The sequence below is a fragment of the Pelodiscus sinensis genome, chromosome 16 (genome assembly GCF_052426305.1).
Source record: "Pelodiscus sinensis isolate ZL-2025 chromosome 16, ASM5242630v1, whole genome shotgun sequence".
NCBI lineage: Eukaryota > Metazoa > Chordata > Testudines > Trionychidae > Pelodiscus > Pelodiscus sinensis.
In genome coordinates this window covers 20,883,347-20,903,665 of record NC_143067.1, presented here as the reverse complement: position 1 = coordinate 20,903,665, position 20,319 = coordinate 20,883,347, and the positions used below count along the sequence as shown (strand labels likewise).

The following is a 20,319-nucleotide window of genomic DNA, read 5'->3' as shown; positions in this document are numbered from 1 at the left end:
ATTAAAGCTAGTGGGGTATGCCTCTCTGGGCTGCAATGACACCTCTCATAGCAACGTAGACATACCCGTCAGTGTCCAACTCCCTGACTGAGGGCTGTGCAAAAACTGAATTGTGAGAGCAAAATTAAAATTAAAATTAAGCTTGACAGGCACACAAAGGGAAGGCAGGTTTTTGTAGCATTGCAGAAAGAGAAAGAGAGAGGCAGAAACACTGTTTGGCTGCTCTAATTAGCTGCCCCCTTCTATTGGAATCAGGGGTTCAGGAGAGAGAGAGAAAAAGCAGAGTTACACAGGCAGGAGAAGAGCCATCATGCTGGAGGGCCAATCAAAGCCCAGGAGTATTCATTCAGTTCATACAGACAGCGGTTTGCAAACTTAGTTTGGTTTTCACAGATGTCCGTTCTCATGCTGAGGGAAAGAAAGGTCTCTTTATAAGGCATTATATTTTTTATCTTTAAAATAAGTCTTGTTAGCCACCTGGCAGGATTCTCCATATGCTAGTATGCTGAACTCGGTAGCTGTTTACCTGTCCTTTCCCTTGCTCCTCCTTGTGTACACTAAAGGAATTTACATGCTCTTAGAAACACCCCAAATAGGACACAACATGTCCTCATCTCTCTGACTGTTTAACTAGCTCTGATGTAGTTTCTGAGTTATGTCGCTTGTCACTTTGAAGTAATTTTCACCAATTTCTATTTCTTGTGGCTGTCTCCGAGGGTATGTCTACACTACCCCGCTAGTTCGCACTTGCGGGGTAATGTATGCATACCGAACGTGCAAATGAAGCCCGGGATTTGAATTTCCCAGGCTTCATTTGCATAAGCCGGCCGGCACCATTTTTAAATGCCGGCTTGTTCGAACCCCGTGCCGCGCGGCTACACGCGGCACGGGCTAGCTAGTTCGAACTAGCAAGCCATTCCGAACTATCTGTACTCCTCGTTCCACGTGGAACGAGGCGTACAGATAGTTCGGAATGGCTTGCTAGTTCGAACTATCTAGCCCGTGCCGCGTGTAGCCGGGCGGCACGGGGTTCGAACAAGCCGGCATTTAAAAATGGCGCCGGCCGGCTTATGCAAATGAAGCCCGGGAAATTCAAATCCCGGGCTTCATTTGCACGTTCGGTATGCATACATTACCCCGCTAGTGCGAACTAGCGTGGTAGTGTAGACATACCCCGATAGTGTCTTGCAGTTCCTATATTGTATGTGCATAACCAAAGTGATGAGCAAGCAAAGATAAGGGGTTAATTTCTGGGTCAGATTCTGTATCTGATTACACCTCTGGCCTTAAATGAGAAAAATGGGAACAGAATGTGGCCCTCTTTCTATGAGACATGAAGAAAATACTAAGGGTTAGGGTGTTTAAGTAAATCAAAGAAAAAGGACCGGCAGCTAGTGATAGTTGTTTAGGGTTTTTTTCCACTGACATTGTGACTCATTAGCTAGGGAGTGAGCATTTCTTAGAAAACGGAATGTATCTTATTAGTAGCTATCGCTATAAAGTAGTAAGAAGTTTTCATAAACACTTGGGAGGAAAAGAGGAGACTAATCATAAAGTGGAAGGGACCTTGAGAAGTCATGTAGTACAGTTCCCTGCACTCACGACAAGACTACGTATCACCTAGATCAGAGGTAGGCAAAATACAGCCCTCAGACTGGATCTGGCCCACCAAACATTTTCCCTTCGCCTGCCATGACACTCTGGACCAGGGCTGGAGGAAAACGTCCTACTGTCCAGTAGGTCACTCATGCAGGCTGCCTGCTTATCACAGCTCCAGCAATGCTCCTGGCAAACGTGTCTCTGTACAATTCTTGTGGTTAAGAACAGTAGATCTCCATGCACTGTTCCTTGTCTGAACACCATTCTCACAGATCCAGTTGGCTGGAAACTGGCCAATGGGAGCTGTGGAGGGGTGATACTTGTGGGCATGAGCTGCATGTGAAGACCCACTGCCTCAACTCTCCCCGAAGTGCACACAGACAATCTTGCCAGAAGCAGCCAGCTGCTTTGAGTGGTGTGGGGACACCATGGCTTACAGGCAGCCTGCTTGCCTCAGTACCCCACCACACTGCCAGGAACCACCTATCCTGGTCCTGCACCTCACATCCCCTTCCGTACCCCAAACCCCTGCCCTAGGGCAGATTCTCCTCCTGGACCCAAACTCCTTCCCAGACCCTGCACCCCTGCTATACCCCTGCCCCAGGTTAGAACTCCCTCTGAGACCCTGCACTCTCTCCTGCACCTCAATCCCTACCTGAAGCACTCTCCTGCACCCAAACTCCACCCCAGACTCCTCACTGCCTCCATTAATATAATAGAAAAATTTAGCCCATGATCACTTATCACAATTCTTGGGTGGCCCCTAGCAATTTTGTTTGCCCACCCCTGATCTAGACCATCACTGACGGGTGTTTGTCTAACCTGTCCTTAAAAATCTCCAATGATGGAGACTCCAAAACCTTCCTAGGCAATTTATTACGGTGGTTAACCACCCTGACAGAAAGTTTTTCCTAATGTTCAACTTAAATCTCCCATATTTCAATTTAAACCCAGAACTGAACGAAATACTTCATTTGAGACCTAATCAGCACAGTAGAGTGGAAGGATTTCTTGTGTCCTGTTTACAGCACTTCTGCTAATATTTCCCAGAATGATTGCTTTTTTTGCAACAGTGCTACACAGTGTCATATTTAACTTGTAGAATAGTGATAGAGATGTAGCCGTGTTAGTCTGGTGTAGCTGAAACAAAATACAGGACTATGTAGCACTTTAAAGACTAACAAGATGGTTTATTAGATGATGAGCTTTCATGGGCCAGACCCACTTCCTCAGATCAAATAATGGAAGAAAATAGTCACAACCATATATACCAAAGGATACAATTAAAAAAAATGAACACACATGAAAAGGACAAATCACATTACAGAACAGAAGGGATATGTGGGGGGGGGGGGGAAGGAAGGTGAATGCCAGTGAGTTAATGATATTAGAGGTGGGGAAGGGGAAATGTCTGTGAGTTAATAGTATTAGAGGTGATAATTGGGGAAGCTATCTTTGTAATGTGTAAGATAGCTGGGGTCTTTGTTAAGTCCCGTGCGGAGAGTGTCGAATTTTAGCATGAATGCCAGTTCAGAGGATTCCCTTTCAAGTGCAGATTTGAATGTCTTCTGAAGTAGGATGCAGGTTAGCAGGTCATTGAGACTGTGTCCTTTCTGGTTGAAATGACAAGCAACTGTTTTAACTTGTGGTCCACTATCACCCTCAGATCCTTTTGCCTGGTATGCCATACTTTCAAAAATCTGAGCAGAAGACACAGATTTAGGAAGCTTTTGTTTGGATATGAGGTGAGCAATGTATATTTTTCTTTGGATGGCCCATGTGAATATCAGCATTACATACAATTGCTATTAGGGCTTTACTTGAGTAGAAAATCTACCTGCGTGCAATTATTGGGGTTTTACTTTTGTGACACTTTGATCATGCAAAAGAAAAGGGCTGTGAGTCCTTTTTGAAGTGCCATTTTCTGCCCATTTTTTCTTGGTTCTCATGTAATTGCTGTTGTTTTGGACCTTTTGCAAGTTAGTCTTGTGAAATTTCACATAACTTTCTGCTTCAGAGTGGGAAACATAGGGACAATGTGTACTGAAGAGTGGTCAGTTTTCTGACTGCAAAAGAGGCAGAGCACCTGCAGCTCCCATTGACTTTGTGGATGCTTAGCACCTCCAAAATCACTCTGCCTACTAGGAATGTTAAAAATTTGATTAATCAACAAATTGAATAGTCGATAGAATTTCCATTGACTATTTGATTAGTTGATAAGGGTGCTTTCACTTTGAAATGTAGGAGGCGCCCGCCCAGCTCTTGCTACATTTCAGGGGATTCTGGGAGGGTGTATGTGTGTGGGGGGGATAGAGCTGTGGGGCATGGGCATGAGGGGGAAGGGTGGTGTTTACCTAGCACTGTGCCTCCTGCTGCTCCCAGGCACTACCCCCTGCTGCTCCCATTGGCTGTGATTCCAGCCAATGAGAGCAGTGGGAAAAACCTCCAGGTGAGCAGTTTCTTGAGCTGCCGTTCCACCAGCCAGGGGAAGGTGGAGCAGCAGTGCATGGAACTACTTCCTTCTCTTGCAAGCCAGATCTGGCCCATGAGGCTTCCCTCTCGCCCCCCAGTAGGAAGCTGGCACTGGCACTGGTGCTCCAACCTTGTGTGTGTGTGTGGGGGGGAGGGTGGAGGGGAAGTGCTGGAGTTCTAGTGAAGGCTTCCTGTTGCGTAGTGGGGGGCATGAGTCCCAAGCAAACAGCCCATCTGCAAGACAAGCGGACCACACTTTGAGAACTGCTGGTCTACATATACTGCAAATCACACATTTGATTCAAACATGGACATACCCAATGACACTGTAAATTGTCTAGAACAAAGGGATGAAGATCTTGGCTGCTACTTTAACAGATAATAAAGAGTAATAATAATTTTTGAATAAATGATTTACTTATGTATAGTTCTGGCTCCTGATGTGTGACTATTTCACGGTCCCATGACACTCTGTAGTAGAGTAAAGCTTGCAGTAATGTTCTTAGCCTAACTGTCCTTTACTTGCACATTGTTGCATTGTACTTTGCACTGTTTTGCTGCCACCCTACTAGTGCAGAAGTGGCTGCATTTCACTGATACTATATTATGTGAGGAGCATATTTGGATGACAGGTATTTTCTGTGTTGAAAAAATTGTTTTCCTGGGGCTACAGCTAAGTGTGCCATGGTGGACATTCCGTAAAGTTGTCTAAAGAAGCAAAGTTTATCTGTCATCTTGCCTCTTTAATCTTGCACTGGGCAAATGTTTTAAAATGAAGACCTAGTCCACACAAAGCCATTGTATTCATGTAGGAAAACCCCAAACCTAACATTACAATTTAGATTCAGCAATCTTACTGCACTGGGAGTATATCCCAGTTGTGATACATTGTGTGAAAATTGTGCAGATTGTTTCACTTACCTAGTATGACAGGACCTCATTCATGGGGCATGTGACAGAGTTCAGGCTCAATCTGAGATTGCTAGTTTCAGCTAGTTTCAGAAAGCCACATTTCTTCTGGTTCATTTTATTTAGCTAAAAAAGGTCTGTACTTTGCCAATTGGACTCATTTTCTTCAATGTGCAGAGTAACACTACTCAGCATGAGTAAGATGTAGTAAAGTCTGGCCCATTGAGTCAGTGGCAAACCTCCCATTGACTAATGGAAGCGGGACTGGAGCCAGAGTGAATGTTTCACTTTATCAACTATTGCTTGATAAATGCAGAAGGATATTTGTGGTGTTAACCTGAAATGGGAAAATATTTTTACAAGGTTTTCCCTGATGCCATATAGAGAAGTAATGTGCTTCATCACTGCATGTAGAAAATGAGTCTCCTTGGCCTAGCATTTTGGCACATGTGCTGGATTTCTGGTTGGAGTCGGAGCCTGTCCATAATAATGGAATCCCCCCATCCTTGGCAACAAAAATGGTTATGAGTTTGAAACGGGTCCCATATGAAGAGAGATTAAAAAGACTTGGACTTTTCAGCTTAGAAAAGAGGAGACTAATGGGGGTATGATAGAGGTCTATAAAATCATGACTGGTGTGGAAAAAGTAAATAAGGAAAAGTTATTTACTTATTCCCATAATATAAGAACTAGGGGTCACCAAATGAAATTAATAGGTAGCAGGTTTAAAACAAACAAAAGGAAGTTTTTCTTCATGCAGTGCACAGTCAACCTGTGGAACTCCTTGCTAGAGGATGTTGTGAAGAGTAGGACTTTAAGAGCGTTCAAAAAAGAGCTAGATAAATTCATGGAGATTAGGTCCATCAATGGCTATTATCCAGGATGGGTAGAAATGGTGTCCTTAGCCTCTGTTTGTCTGGAAATGGATGAAAGGAGAGGGATCACATGATGATTACCTGTTGTGTTCACTCCCTCTTGGGCATCTGGCTTTGGCCACTGTTGGCAGACAGGATACTGGGCTAGATGGACCTTTGGTCTGACCAAGTATAACTGTTCTTATGTTCTAGAAGATAGCTCCCGTACATCTGCTGGACTTGTTCCTTCCTTTGTCAGGTGAGCATTGGGAATTCTGAGATGAGTCATTCCCTAAGTACATGCTCTGGTATTATGAGAGAGTATAAAATTCCTGTAATCAGCACAACATCTCAAGCAAAATGAGCTTTAATGGGTAAAGTGAAATTGTCTTCCCAACAGAGTGAAACAAGTCACCTTTTCTCTTTCTGATCCACTAGGTGTCAGAACAATCACATTATCAAATCGGATAGTCCTCAGGCTCAACAGCCATTGTGGCTTGAATAGTAAGATCAGTGTAAGGAAGTGATATATGCCAGAGATGTCTTTAAAAAGGAAGTAACTTTTCCTCTTGAATTCTCTTCATCCTTGTGGGATCAGAAATGCTGGGGAATTTTCTTTTCACATGTTAAGAATTCAGAAAGAAATATAGATTAGATGCTTTAAAATTTAGTGACTGCTGAGAAAAATTGGTCAGTATCCACCAGGCATAGTGGCAAAGGTGGGAGGTGAAGAAGTCCTGGCATTTGGGGACAATGCTATCTGGGCTAGAGATGGGCAAAAAACAGAGCCATTTATCCAACCCTTCTTCCTTCAAACTTGAGATTTTAGGTAAAATGGGACCTAGATCCAAATAAACCACCATGTATTTGATTGTGCAAAACTAAAAGCATCCCATATTTTACTTATCTCTATTCTGACACCACTAGCTGGAAGCCAATTATCCTGGAGATAAAATGGAATAACATACCATTATTCCAGTGCAAGGATAGATGAATCTACGTAAGTTTCTTAAATACACAGAGCAAATGCCACAAAAAGTTGGCAAAAGGAAACTGCACCCAGTTTGTTCAGCAAAGTATCCAAAGTCCAAGCAGAGCAATAATAATAAATGTTTATAATGTTTGAACAATGACGTATATTTGAAATCTAAGTGTATGATATTAAAATAAGTATAGTGGGTAGTGTTTTCAAAGGTTTTCAAGGAAAATTTTCAGAAGAAGCTAAGTAACTTACAGACTAAAATCTCATTCAAAGTCACTTGTGAGCATTTGGAAATATTATCCACTGCTGGTGAGGGTGTTTGCCACTGTATGTCTCAATTATACTCTGATGGGGTGGATTTCACCTCTTAGAGTAAGCACCTTTCCCCATCTTAGGATAGATTGCACCCTGCTGCAGAAGAACCCAGAGTGGAAGTTGAGTAGAGGAATCACTCTTTGTCTTAGGGTGCAGCTATACTGCACTGTAACTTGAAATAAGATAGGCAATTTGAGCTACGCAAATTGCCTATCTTTTTTTGATGCTATTTCAAAATAGCTTATTTCATCATTTGATGCTGTCTACACCGCATCACATTTTGAAATAACCCGCTATTCCAAAACGTCCCTTACTCTTCGTAGAATGAGGTTTACAGGGACGTTGGAACAGCAAGCTCGAAATAATGGGCTTGCTGTGAAGACACGGGATAGCTATTTCCCAAAATAGTGTTACAGTGTTGATGTAGCCTTACATCTCCTCTTTCAATGATAATTTAAATGATAATTTAAATTTAATGATAATTTAAAATCTCTGTGGCTAAAACTGAGAGCCTTCTATTTCTTCCCAAAAGCATTTCCTCCATTTTCTGCCACAGTTAATACCCCTTCCAGCCTATTTTTAGCCCAGGTATGGGCAATAAGCAGCCCAAAGGCCAGACATGATTCACCAGGGTTAGCCCCTGGTGGGCAACCAGATGCTTTATTTACCTGCACATCCAAAGTGATGAACCCTGGTGAACCACATCCAACCCATGGGCCGCTTATTGCCCACTCCTGCATCTGCCTCTTAACCATTCATTGATTCCTTCCTTTCCTTCTCCCTGCACATCAAGGTTGTGCCCAAACATTAAATTTTCCCCCTCATTTCAGAGATTCAACCTTTTCTCTTCAGCCTAAGAGCTAAAATTCTCATGTATGCATTGATATGGCATCTTCTACCTCCGTTACTCTAAGCTTTTCCTTTCTGGCCTCCTGCTAGCCTCCTTCCCTTCAATCTATGAAGAATATGACTGCTAAAATTAGCTCCCCAAGCACTTCCTGATCTGAACACTCTTATTCCCTCCTTCCCTACTGTGGCAAGTTAAACATTCTTGTTCTTGCTTTCATGCTCCTAGCTAGCTTTGCTGCTTCCTATATATGTGGCCTAGTCTCTTATCACATTACTTTTTATGCCTTCTGCTGGGCCAGTGATGCCAGCCTACATGCCCTAGTTGTCTCATCTCCCATAACCATCCTTAGATCTTTCTTCACAATTTCCCCTGTGCATAGGATAAAATGCCCAGTGTAACAGGGCTGTTTTCCTCATTGCGTTTTTTGGGAACACTTGTATTGATAGAGAGGATGAGGTTCTCCGTTCCTAAAATAATAGGACCAAAGTGTTTGTGTGGTGTATTTAGCTACACAATAAAGACGACTGTGTCATAAATTGGACAGAAACTACATAGTCATTTAAAGGTAATCAGCAGCCATTTTATGTTCAAGTGCAGATTGTTACAGAAGGGACAATTGCAGTGCAGTCAGATACACGTTCTTTACATTTGTTTCCTGATCGCTTAATCTAAAATATAAGACTAAAGTCTCTTTGTAAAGTAAGATTCAAATGAAATTAATGTACCCCCCTGAAGATATTAATATAAGTTGATCTTTGCATATAAAGAAATGGAACAATACTGAGGCAGTTTAAACAGAATGTATTTTAAACATAGGTGGTAATATCTAATTTGAAATAAAAATATATTAGCTTAGAAGTAGCATTATTACAAAGCACATTTATTCTGGGCAGATAGTTTGGATTTTTAATTTTTGTGGAATGAGGAGTAACGGTAGTTCGAACTAGGAAGCCTAGTTCGAACTACCTAGTTCATGCCACGTGTAGCCGTGCAGCACGGGGTTCGAACCAGCCGGGATTTAAAAATGGCGGCGCCTGGCTTATGCAAATGAAGCCCGGGAAATTCAAATCCCGGGCTTCATTTGCAAGTGCGGTATGCCTACATTACCCCGCTAGTTCGAACTAGCGGGGTAGTGTAGACATACCCAGAGTTATCTACCCAGTGTTTCATAAAGTAGTCATTTAAATAAATATAACGAATGTATTGAGAATATGTTGCTTTAAAAAGCTCTATTTTTCAGCCATAAGAAGATAGTACGGGAAGGTTGCAGATAGAAAACTTAGTTGAAGCACCACTCAAGGAAATAACATTTAATTATGAAGGCAGTTTACTGTAATATCAGGGATTCTAAGCAAAAAGGCAGAGATTACAGCTATTGCTCCATATACTTGGTGTAAGTAGATTTTTATAGGATCTTTAAATGCCAGATGACAGTTGCTCTCCTGATGTATTATGCTACTTAGTGTGCATCTTCCTGGACATGAAAGAAAAGTCCAAAATGCACAGCTGGGAATGGAAACAGTAAAACTAATACCCACTTTACCAGAGCAGCAAAGTGCATATAGTATCACTAAGATATAGGCAGAGATCTCTGACAATGCCTAAGCAGTGGAAGGCAAGAAAGAGACTTGAGAAGCTGCTAGCTGCAATTATGGATAAGGGGCACAGTACGTGTCAGGAAATTAAAGGTGCTTCAGTTGGAGACTAAATTAGGATGCCTACCAGACACTGTAGATATTTGCTACAGTTACCAGTGCCTTGCAGTGGGAGCTTCCATGGGGAAAAATAACTGCATCAGAGCAGTAGCAATAGCTGTTTTTCTGCAGTGAAGACCTACAGGAGCTTAGGAGTTGGGCCTGATCCTCCAGTGCCTTGTGTAGTGTAAAATAAGTGCACCAAGTCAGACCCATTGTACAGGAATGAATGACCACACAAAATGCAGGGTAGTGGACAGTCGGGCCTCCTGGGTGTCTTGTGGTGAGGGAGGTATATGAAATTCTACTGTTTCTGGAGATTGCATTTAAAAAATAGATTAGTAAAACCAGCATGGTTAAAAGGCCCAACAAGCCAATCAGAATTACAAAAAGGGATTTAAAGCTAAAGAAAGAGATGATCTTAATTAGATTTCCTCCAAACTGAAGAGAAATGCATTTAGATTAAAATGAAATAGAGCTTTTCATACCCATGGCTTCAGAGCAGGAATGGGAAGGAGAACTATTTACATAAGTGATTTGAGTAGATGCATTGTTTTTTCTGAGAACATACCCTCTTAACTTTCGTCCTTCTCTGAAAAACACTAAAAGCTGCTGGTGTGGCATGTTGGGAATGATTCTAGTGACAATATTCAGAAAGGGTTCCTGTGGCTGTAAGGACTGAGTGTGGGGTGTCCCAGTTTAATTTCATCCTTCCCATGTTAACGCCTGTTTGCCTTTGTAAACCAGCCTATTTATCATTCAAAGGAGCTCAGTGAAACTTACCTTATATTTCACCCCCACAATTACATTCCATTTCATGAGCATCCATCAATATTTAATACAGTGGTGTCAGCTTGACTGTAACACAAGAGGGCCTAATAGGAGCCCTGAATTATACATTGTGTGATAGGGAGAAAATAAAGAGACTTTTCTTGTAACCCCAAAGATCTCCTTGCTGAGTTGATTTCTGGGAGCTGCTGCATGAAATCCATATCAATGGATGAGATTCAGAAGAAATTAAGTCAGAGGTATGAGGCAAGACCCCGCAAAGTGAGGTTCAAAATCTCTTCGGCATACAGTGGCCGGGTTTTAAAGCAGGTCTATGAAGATGGCCAGGAACTGGCACCTCCAGAGGAAGAATCCACTCACCGGTTTCTCCACCACACCTTTGAGTCAGGGGACCATTTCTACAGGGCTGGAGAGACACCAGCATCCAGGTTTTATTCAACAGCCAAACTGACTGCCCAAAGGATCAGTATATTCAAAGAGGGTAGCAAGTACAATCTAACAAGCAACACTCCACTTTTCAGTGACTACCAAGCAAGTGATGATCATCACAGGGTAAGTAATATCCATGTCAGGTTTTTATACTGGCTGCAAATGCAAAGTGGCTTTAAATCGAGTCCACTTTTAGGCTATGGTGTCTGGCTCTTCGCCTGAAGTGTCTCAAATCAAAATGAAATTAATTAATAAAGTCATGCTGTCCAAAGCTTTCACAAATTTGCATTGATCTTTGCACGTTTGGTTTAGCACACAGAAATTATATGTACCAGTTATTCTATTCTATTTCATTCCATATACAGTATAGGTTCCCCACAGCAGCATGTGCACAACTTGCAGTAGTGCTTAAAGAGAAGTCGCTAGTATCTGTTATCTGTGTTATGTGTGATTCCTTTGTCTGTCCTCCTCTTTCAAGAGGGGAAATTCCATGGGTAATACAGTGTTTTGGTATGGTAATATATACATATTCACATGGTAGTGTGTGTTTTATTTATCCAAATATAATTAGGTTCACATTGTAGGTGCAAATGGCAGATGCCATTGATCTAAATTGAAACCCTTTTTAAAAAATGTGGCCCAGTGTATTGAAATAAGTAGAAAATGATTGATAGATTTTTTGGAAGTTTAACAGCTGTGTGGCACATCCTTATTGCATACCCTGTGTTGTATCTTTGCATCAGACCCTACATGTAGTCTGGTATTTTCCAAAGAACTGAAGAGAGTTAGACCTCCACAGCTTATAGAAATTCAAAACTCCCTTAGGGTACTTTAAAAATCCGAGGCTTGCACCAGCTATTTAATTAACATCATTTTGTAGAGTTTAAGGTCAGACTAGCTTCTAGTCTGTCCTCCTGTAAATCACTAGCCATTAGCAACCCAAATGCTCCTACATTAGGCCCAAAGACTTGAGTTAGATTAAAACATTTCAGTCCTAAGGAAACTAAATGGTTGTGTGCCACACAGAGAGAATGGGAGAGACCAAAGTGCCCACGTCAGGGCCTGAGGGCTCTGCAATGTCAGGGTATGTCTACACTTGCCCCCTAGTTTGAACTAGGGAGGCAAATGAAGCATACTGAAGTTGCTAATGAAGCACAGGATTTAAATATTGTGCAATGAGGAGTAACAGTTAATTCGAGGGAAGGGTTTTGGATCAGACTACCATGTCTACACACGGCGAATTAATTTGGGCTACCAGCATTTTAAAATAGCGACCGGCCGCAAATATGCTAATGGAACGTGGGATATTTAAATCCCGTGCTTCATTAGCAACTTCGGTATGCTTCATTTGCCTCCCTAGTTCGAACTAGGGGGCAAGTGTAGATGTACCCTCAGGGAATTGGTTAGATGAGATATGCCCAGATGATCACAGCAGGCAAACAATGTCCCATGCTGCAGAGGAAGACAAAACAAACAAACAAACAAACAAACAAAACAAACAAAAAAAAAACAAGCAAAAAACAAACCCATAAAAAAACCTGTTTATGGATCGCAGGCCATTTAATCAAGGGGAAAATACTTTCCTTAGATGAGAAAGATACCCCAACCAAGGATCTAGAACAGCAATGGACAATAACTGGCCCACGGGCTGGACATGATTTACTAGGGTTAGCCTCTAGCCAGCTGCTGGTGCTTTATTTACTTGCACCTTTGCAGGTACAGTTGGTTTAAGCTTCTGTTCACCATGGATCACCATTCTCGACAAATGGGAGCTGTGGGAAGTGGTGTCCTGGTCCATGCTGCTTCTCACAGCTCCCATTGGCTGGGAACAGCAATCTGCAGCCAATAGGAGTTTCAAGAAGCAGTACCTGTGGAGGCACAGATAAATAAAGTGTGGTGGTCCATCAGGGGCTAACTCTGATGAGCCACATCTGGCTTATTGCCCACCCCGATCTAGAATATCGATACACTGTACAACCACGAAGCACTGGTTTACAGCATTTGTTTCCCATCTCCAACTGTGGCCAATCTCTCATACTCCATAAGAAGCCCAAAACAACCAAACTCCAAACTATATCTGGCCAATGTACATCGAGTGAAAATACCAGGCAGAATGAAGCAATTAATACAGATGCACATGACCCTTTAAATTATCTATCTATCTATCTATGATATGCAGGGATTATGTTAAACTTCTCCCTTTGATTAATTATTTATGTACCTAACTTTCATTACCATTGTCAATCTTATGTAAATATTGTCAGATTCTGATAAGCCTAATCATAATACATAAGGAATCATGCTGTAGTTATACATGTATTATCATAGCTATGTTAAACTAATAAGCATGCTAGGACTGGGTACAGTATTTGATGTTACAAGTAGAGGCCTAAAATTTAAAGTGAATATTTTCTGGGGAGAAAAAAGAATAACCAGAAAAGATGAATGGGACTAGATAACTTGGTGTCTTGCCCATGATACAGAGCCTTTCACTGGTAGGTCACTGATTCAAGTCCAGCTCAGGCTGATAATAACCAGCTGTTACCCAACACTTGTCAGATGGCAGTATCTGGTGGGATTTAACAGTGTGCACTCCTTACTAAAAACTCAGCTGACATCATCGCAAACCCAGTGTAACTAGCATCTAGAAGGACTCAGTGTCCTGAGACAGAGATACCTTGTCACCCCTTTGGGGTAGTCTAGGTACTCTGATAGTGGCTGTAGGGGGAAACTTGTGTTGTGGCCTGTGCTGTTCTGTGACTTTAGATAAATGGGGAATGTCTGACTTCAGAGCTGCCAATCTATTGAACAAGGATTAGAGAACCAATGGGAACAATGTTCTAAGGATATTGAAAGTTGTAAAATGGCTCCCTGGGCACCAGCAGGAATACTCCAGAGAAAAGCCTGTTAACACTCATTGCTAACTAAAGCCTTGAGATGAACACTGTGTTACACCAGAGTGCTTGAAGTATAAAACCACTGGCCTAGTGCATGATTTCCAAATCACCATGAATATTTGAGCAATGGATAGGGTATTGAGAGACTTGGGTACTACCCATTGCAACCGCTATCCTGGTCTGTGTCTTTAGGCAAGTCACCTAGCCTCAGTTTCCCCATCTGTAAGTGGTGGTAGTATTAGTAATCACCCTATCCAAAATGCAGCTGGTATTCTATCAACAACCATTCAATATATAGTTACCATGCTTGCATCCTAAATATGCAGCTTTTAAAATTGCTCAACAAAAGGTAAGGACTTAAGCTAATCTGAAAACGTTTGCTTCTATTGGAAGGGGAGAAGATGGGCCAGGCCATCCAGTGGTGTAAATCCATTGGCCAATTTGCATCAGCTGAAGACTTGGGATAGTATCTCTTAACAATGTGTCATTTCTTATTGCTTCATGTTAAGACACAAATACCTATGTAGAGTGATATGTCAATACAATAAGTAAAATACCAAGATGTGGATTGGAAACTACTGCATGATGCTTGTAGAGGGAGAAGAGGAACTGGGCCAAGTGAGCAAACTTACTGCTTTTGTAGAAGTGCTTGACAGCCCCCAGGCGAGCTTTAAAATCAGTAAAAAGGAATATAAATTCAAGGCACACAGGAACATTTATTTACTCCCTTTCTTTATTGTCAGGTAGAGAATACAACAGACTCTAGATTTAGATGGTTTTGTTTTTCTTCCATCCAAGAATTTCAAAACACTTTACAAACTTTTAATAAATGAAGCTCCTCCTTCCCCAAAGAAGGTAAGTATGTTTATGCTCATTCACAAATAGGAGAAATGAGGAATAGGAAGGCTGATACACAATTTCCAAAGGTGTTGCACACCCACTGGCTCCAATGAAAGCATCAATTTTGACTTCAGTGGGAGCTGCAGGTACTCAGCAGATCTGAGAATGAGGCCTATGGTGACTTAGCTTTAGACACATGAATTTGGAGTAGCGTTTGGAATGGAACCCAGAGCTCTTTGCTCCTAGACTTGTGCTTTAACCACCACACCTTGCCCCTTTTCTAGCACCTTTTGCTATGAAAGGTCAATAATGCACTCAGTCATCAAATGTTTAGGCAAACTTGAGAGCCATTATTCAAACTAATAGCTCATGCAAAATGCAGGACAATGTAGCACTTTAAAGACTAACAAGATGGTTTATTAGATGATGAGCTTTCGTGGGCCAGACCCACTTCCTCAGATCAAATAGTGGAAGAAAGTAGTCACAACCATATATACCAAAGGATACAATTAAAAAAATGAACAAATATGAAAAGGACAAATCACATTGCAGAACAGAAGGGGGATGCGGGGGGGGGGGGGGGAGGAGGGGGAGGAAGGAAGGTAAGTGTCTGTGAATTGCTGATATTAAAGGTAGGGAGAGTGGGATGTTTGTGAGTTAATGGTATTCAGGTGATAATTGGGGAAACTGTCTTGGTAATGGGTGAGATAGTTCAAATTCTTGTTAAGTCCTTGTTGGCAAGTGTCGAATTTTAACATGAATGACAGTTCAGAATACCATTAACTCACAAACATCCCACTCTCCCTACCTTTAATATCAGCAATTCACAGACACTTACCTTCCTTCCTCCCTCTCCCCCCTCCCCCCGCATCCCCCTTCTGTTCTGCAATGTGATTTGTCCTTTTCATATTTGTTCATTTTTTTAATTGTATCCTTTGGTATATATGGTTGTGACTACTTTCTTCCACTATTTGATCTGAGGAAGTGGGTCTGGCCCACGAAAGCTCATCATCTAATAAACCATCTTGTTAGTCTTTAAAGTGCTACATTGTCCTGCATTTTGCTTCAACTACCCCAGACTAACACGGCTACATTTCTATCACTATTCTAATAGCTCATGCACAGCCTTGGGTGTTGGAATTTACATTTAAGAGAGGGAGTATTGGCCAGGACTTGTGTTATTCCTGGTTAAGTTGCTAAGACATTTGCCTTTGTTTGGATGACTGCCCCAAACTCTTGTCTACTCATCTGTATCTTTTAAAGCTGCACAACAGTTAAGAAATGTCAAATCTTCTGGACTCTCCTGAGCTCATTCAGCACTCCCATTTCTGGGCAGAATCAGACAGTGAAGATGTGCTTGGAAAAATCCTGGGGAGATAAATTATTGCAAGCTTCTCAACTGCAAAAAGGCACAGGTCATTTTCTAATGCAGCAATGATTTTCCTCCCTAGTTCTCCCCTGCTGATCCCAAATCAGGGCATTTTTACTTCACTTGGGGCAGAAATGAACAGATGGACTCCAGAATTCTGTCTTGCTCGAAGATGCAATTCATTCATGAGGCTTATAGGGCCTTATCCAAGGTCCACTGAAATCAGTGAAAGACTCCCATTGACTTCTATGGGCTTTGAATCAGACCCAACAGGACCAGATTTTCAAAGGAGTTTAGGACTAGATTTTGAGGTGCCCAGCATCCAGATTTGGGTCACAGTTTTTAACAGAGCTCAGCACCCAATGTGCACTCGGTATGTGGAACTCCTTTTAAAATCTGCAGAGCAAGTTTATTGGGTGAACTGGAGTGAGCATTATGGGCTTTTCCCTCTGGAAATCACCAAGGCAGCAGAATTTGCTGTTGCCTCAGCCGTGTACAGTGTGATGATATTGTACAGCTGAGGCACTAATGTATCTCTTTTACAGCCCTCCCCCATCTTAGACTTTGGCAAGATTGTGATCTTCACTAGTAACTTGAAAATCATCCGTGCGCCAATGGACAAGAAAGAACTGATGAAAAAAATCATCCAGAACGAGGGCGCTGACGACTGTCCCTTCATGTATCAAGATGGGAATGAAGGCGATGGTCATCAAATCAATGGACATGTGGAAGATGCAGAAAACCAACTTTCTCACAACCAGTCCGTGCAGGTAAGGTGGGCTGTGATGCTTCCTCCCCATTCCTGCTGTGTCCTCAGGGCTTTGCGAATTCCCACATCAGCCCCACTTCAAAGCTCACCCATTTGTAGGGGAGCTGACAGCCTCACTGGGGCCTGGGCAAGATGGAATGGGTTTGAAGGGGTGAGACCTGTGGCAGAAGGGGTGGGGCTGGCTGCAGGCAGCCTGCAGCACTGCCCAGACTGAGGCATGCCCCGTCTCCCCAACCCTTAGAGCTGCCTGGGGCACACGGTGCAGTGCTTTGGCAGAAATTTAAATGGCCCAAGGCTTCATCCGCTGCTGCTGCTGCAGTAGCAACATCTGGGAGAGCCAGGCCTCTTTGATTTGCTAGGCCTGGGGCAGTTGCTCCCTTTGTCCCCCCTTCAGCGGGCCTGCCCATCAGCAAGGTCACTAGTTACTTCACCTGAAAGCTGGAATCATTAGCATCAATGTTGTTCCTAGATCAACTGTAGGAGATCACTATATATGCAGCAGGGCATCCCTGACACCCAGAGGATGGGTACTGTAAGTCTGAAGTGCTACTTTGTCCTGAATCTTCTCCCCAGTGAAGTCAGTTGGCCTTCCATTGACTTTTATGGATGCTAGATCAGATCCTTTGTCCCAGTCTCCCAATAGAATAAGAGACCAGGCCTTAGAGTGGATCCTTTCCCCTGAGAAAGCAGAGCACTATGACTACATGACTAAGTCAGCACTGAGGTTGTAATGGAGGTCCTCTAATATCAGCAGAAATATTTCAGATTCAGGTTTTGCATTTTTTTTGCACAGGCCATTCTTTCCTGGCCAAGATTCTGATTAGTCTGACCTCAGTGGGCTCCCAGAATGCAGTGCCGCTGTGCAGTGGCATCCCTGAGACTTACAACTTTTGCAAATCAATAACTGACCTTTTATGCTTGGTGTAGTTTTACATACAGAAATTCTCCAAACACAAAATCTGTTTGTGGCTCAGATGCATTGGCGTACAGGGGAAACCGAATGCTCTGCCTTCTCTGGAAACTTTTAAGGCTTAGGTTTTCCAAAGTGACTCGTGGTTTCAGGTGCCTTAGTTTTTGGATGCTGAAGGTGAGGCATCTAAAAGTGGCTTGATTTTCAGAGGGTGGATGCTCACATTCAGGGTGTCCTTAAGATGTCTCAAAATCATTACCCAAAAGTGCAGACACCGTTCCCCCAGTTAGTAGCACATACAGTAATGCGGAACGTGTTTTGGATACAAACAGATAAGGGGAGACAAATTTTCAGATGTGGCCGTCTAGTTTAGGTATTACCCTCCAAAGCTCTGAATGGGTTTGGGACCTAGTTACTCAGGAGGCTACATCTTTCCCTACATGATACTCTCATAGGGTATGTCTACACTACCCCGCTAGTTCGAACTAGTGGGGTAATGTAGGCATACCGCAATTGCAAATGAAGCCCGGGATTTGAATTTCCCGGGCTTCATTTGCATAAGTGGGGCACCGCCATTTTTAAATCCCCGCTCGTTCGAACCCCGTGCCGCGCGGCTACACGCGGCACGAACTAGGTAGTTCGAACTAGGCTTCCTAGTTCGAACTACCATTACTCCTCGTGGACCCCCTGCATATACGACAGTCCTGCTCCAGCCGACACCACCACCGGCACAGCCCCCAGCTAGCTCTGCTAGCAGCTCGCGCCGAGTCTCCTCCACCCGGCACAGCCCACCGGCCAGCTCTACGAGCAGCTCATGCCACGCCACCTCCATCCAGCACAGCCCCCAATATGCTGGGGACTACAACTCCCAGGAGGCAAAGTGGGCCAGGAAGGGAACCCTCATTTTATCATTGTGCCTATGGGAAATAAGGGTTCAACTTACAATAGTTCGACTTACGATGGTTCTCCAGCAGCCAATTATGTCATAAGTGCGGGGGTTGCCTGTACACCTTAACTTAGGCCCACAAATTCCACCATTTGGGCTGTAATGCTGAGCACAGTAGAGGTCCATGAAAGATGCAAATACCTAAACTTGACATCCTTTTTGCAATGATGCATTTTCCCAGTGAAGGTACTTAATGATTTCTGGGCTCTGCAGAAGCAGGGAATTTTGAGAGGGATTTGAAAGCGAGTGCCTGGCACATGAGGCTGTTGCAGGTGCATGGGACAACATATGGTAGGATGGTGTGTGGGAGAAGGGGGAGAGAAAGAGGAAGGAGATGAAAGAACAGATGAGGCAAGATTCACTGGTGAAGAGAGAGAGGGGAGAGTGGTGATGAGAAATGCCAGCAGAAGCAGATGGAGAGCTATGCCGAGCCTTAAGGGAGAAGGAAAGAAGCTTGAACTTCCTTGCATTCCGCACAACCCATAATTATTATTGATGATAACATCACACTACGCTAGGCATGTCCCACAAACATGAAAGATGCAGTTCTTGCCTTGGAGAGCTGCCTGTAGTCAGAAGACAAGAATGCTAGGCGACGCAAGCAGGAGGGAGAGCAATGTATCAAAGCCTTGAGCTGTTGTACCTATCTGAGCATTTTCCTCTAGATTGGGCTCTTCTGGTGACAGTTCTCTCCTACTTTGTGTGTTACTAATTAGATGTCTGGTGTTAAATAAAGGATATTTGTTTCATTCTTTTGTTTCAGGAAGGAGACACTGAGCACAGTTGCTCTCAGTGTAAAGGATCAGGTTCGGCCCCCTGCTCTTTGTGTCATGGAAGCAAGTTTTCAATGTTGGCTAACAGATTTAAAGAGTCCTACAGGGCACTCCGATGTCCTGCTTGCAATGAAAATGGCCTACAACCTTGCCAGATGTGTGCCCGATAATCATATCTATCATCCCTCTGCTTCCTATGTGTACCCAGATCAATGTTTCAATGAAATTTTAGTATGTTATCTAGTCTTCACGTAGGAAAGCAATCAGTGTACAATAGTAGATTATTAAAAAGTGGCAAGAGTGCATTGTGCACACCCATAAATCTATATGTAAACATCCTCTGTTGATCCACCCCCCATCGTTTGTTTATGCATGTCCCTGTTGCGTCTTCTCATTAAATTAGGTTTCAATCCTGCAAACATACATTGTACTTAACTTGGTACATGAGTAATCCACTGAAGTAAAAAAGACTACGCCTATTTATAAATTAAGCACATGCTTAACTATATAGGACGGGGATTTCATGTTTACTTATTGCATGGTATTGTGGGGCTGCAATGTTTTTCTGGACCCGATAAGTCAGAGGTGGACAACCTACAACTCAAGGGCCACATACCGCCCATCAGGGTTCTCTCTGTGGCTCATGGGACGTATTGTTTACTATTGCCCATGAGCAGGATTGCCAGATTCTGCTGGTTTCTGTCTGCAGATTTTTTTCCTAATGGTATTATTAAAGCGACATGCACGTAAAGTGAGGACATGTGAAGTCTGGTGCATGCTCTTTGCACACAACGTTGACTGTAAGAGCCATGTGTTCCCTCTGCATCCAATCAAAATGCTGCTACCGTTTAATCATCTCACCCTGAAAACGCTAGTTACACAAGCACAGTTAGCACAACTACCCTATCTTGGGAGACCGTCT

At 42.9% G+C, this 20,319-nt stretch overlaps 1 protein-coding gene across 1 annotated transcript; it reads left to right on the top strand.

Annotated features, from left to right (window-relative positions):
* Positions 1-10,656: 10,656 nt before the first annotated feature.
* On the top strand, positions 10,657-19,567 carry GRXCR2 (glutaredoxin and cysteine rich domain containing 2). The gene is made up of 3 exons (XM_075900000.2): positions 10,657-11,016; positions 16,545-16,769; positions 19,388-19,567. Exons 1-3 carry the CDS (start codon positions 10,657-10,659, stop codon positions 19,565-19,567), a joined length of 765 nt encoding a protein of 254 aa, XP_075756115.2.
* Positions 19,568-20,319: the final 752 nt, after the last annotated feature.

Excerpts from the sequence above, each read along its gene's own strand:
- GRXCR2 (XM_075900000.2), top strand. The coding sequence starts at position 10,657 with ATGAAATCCATATCAATGGATGAGATTCAGAAGAAATTAAGTCAGAGG. Across the intron at positions 11,017-16,544 it reads CAAGTGATGATCATCACAGG|CCCTCCCCCATCTTAGACTT; the intron begins GTAAGTAATATC and ends TCTCTTTTACAG. Across the intron at positions 16,770-19,387 it reads CTCACAACCAGTCCGTGCAG|GAAGGAGACACTGAGCACAG; the intron begins GTAAGGTGGGCT and ends CTTTTGTTTCAG.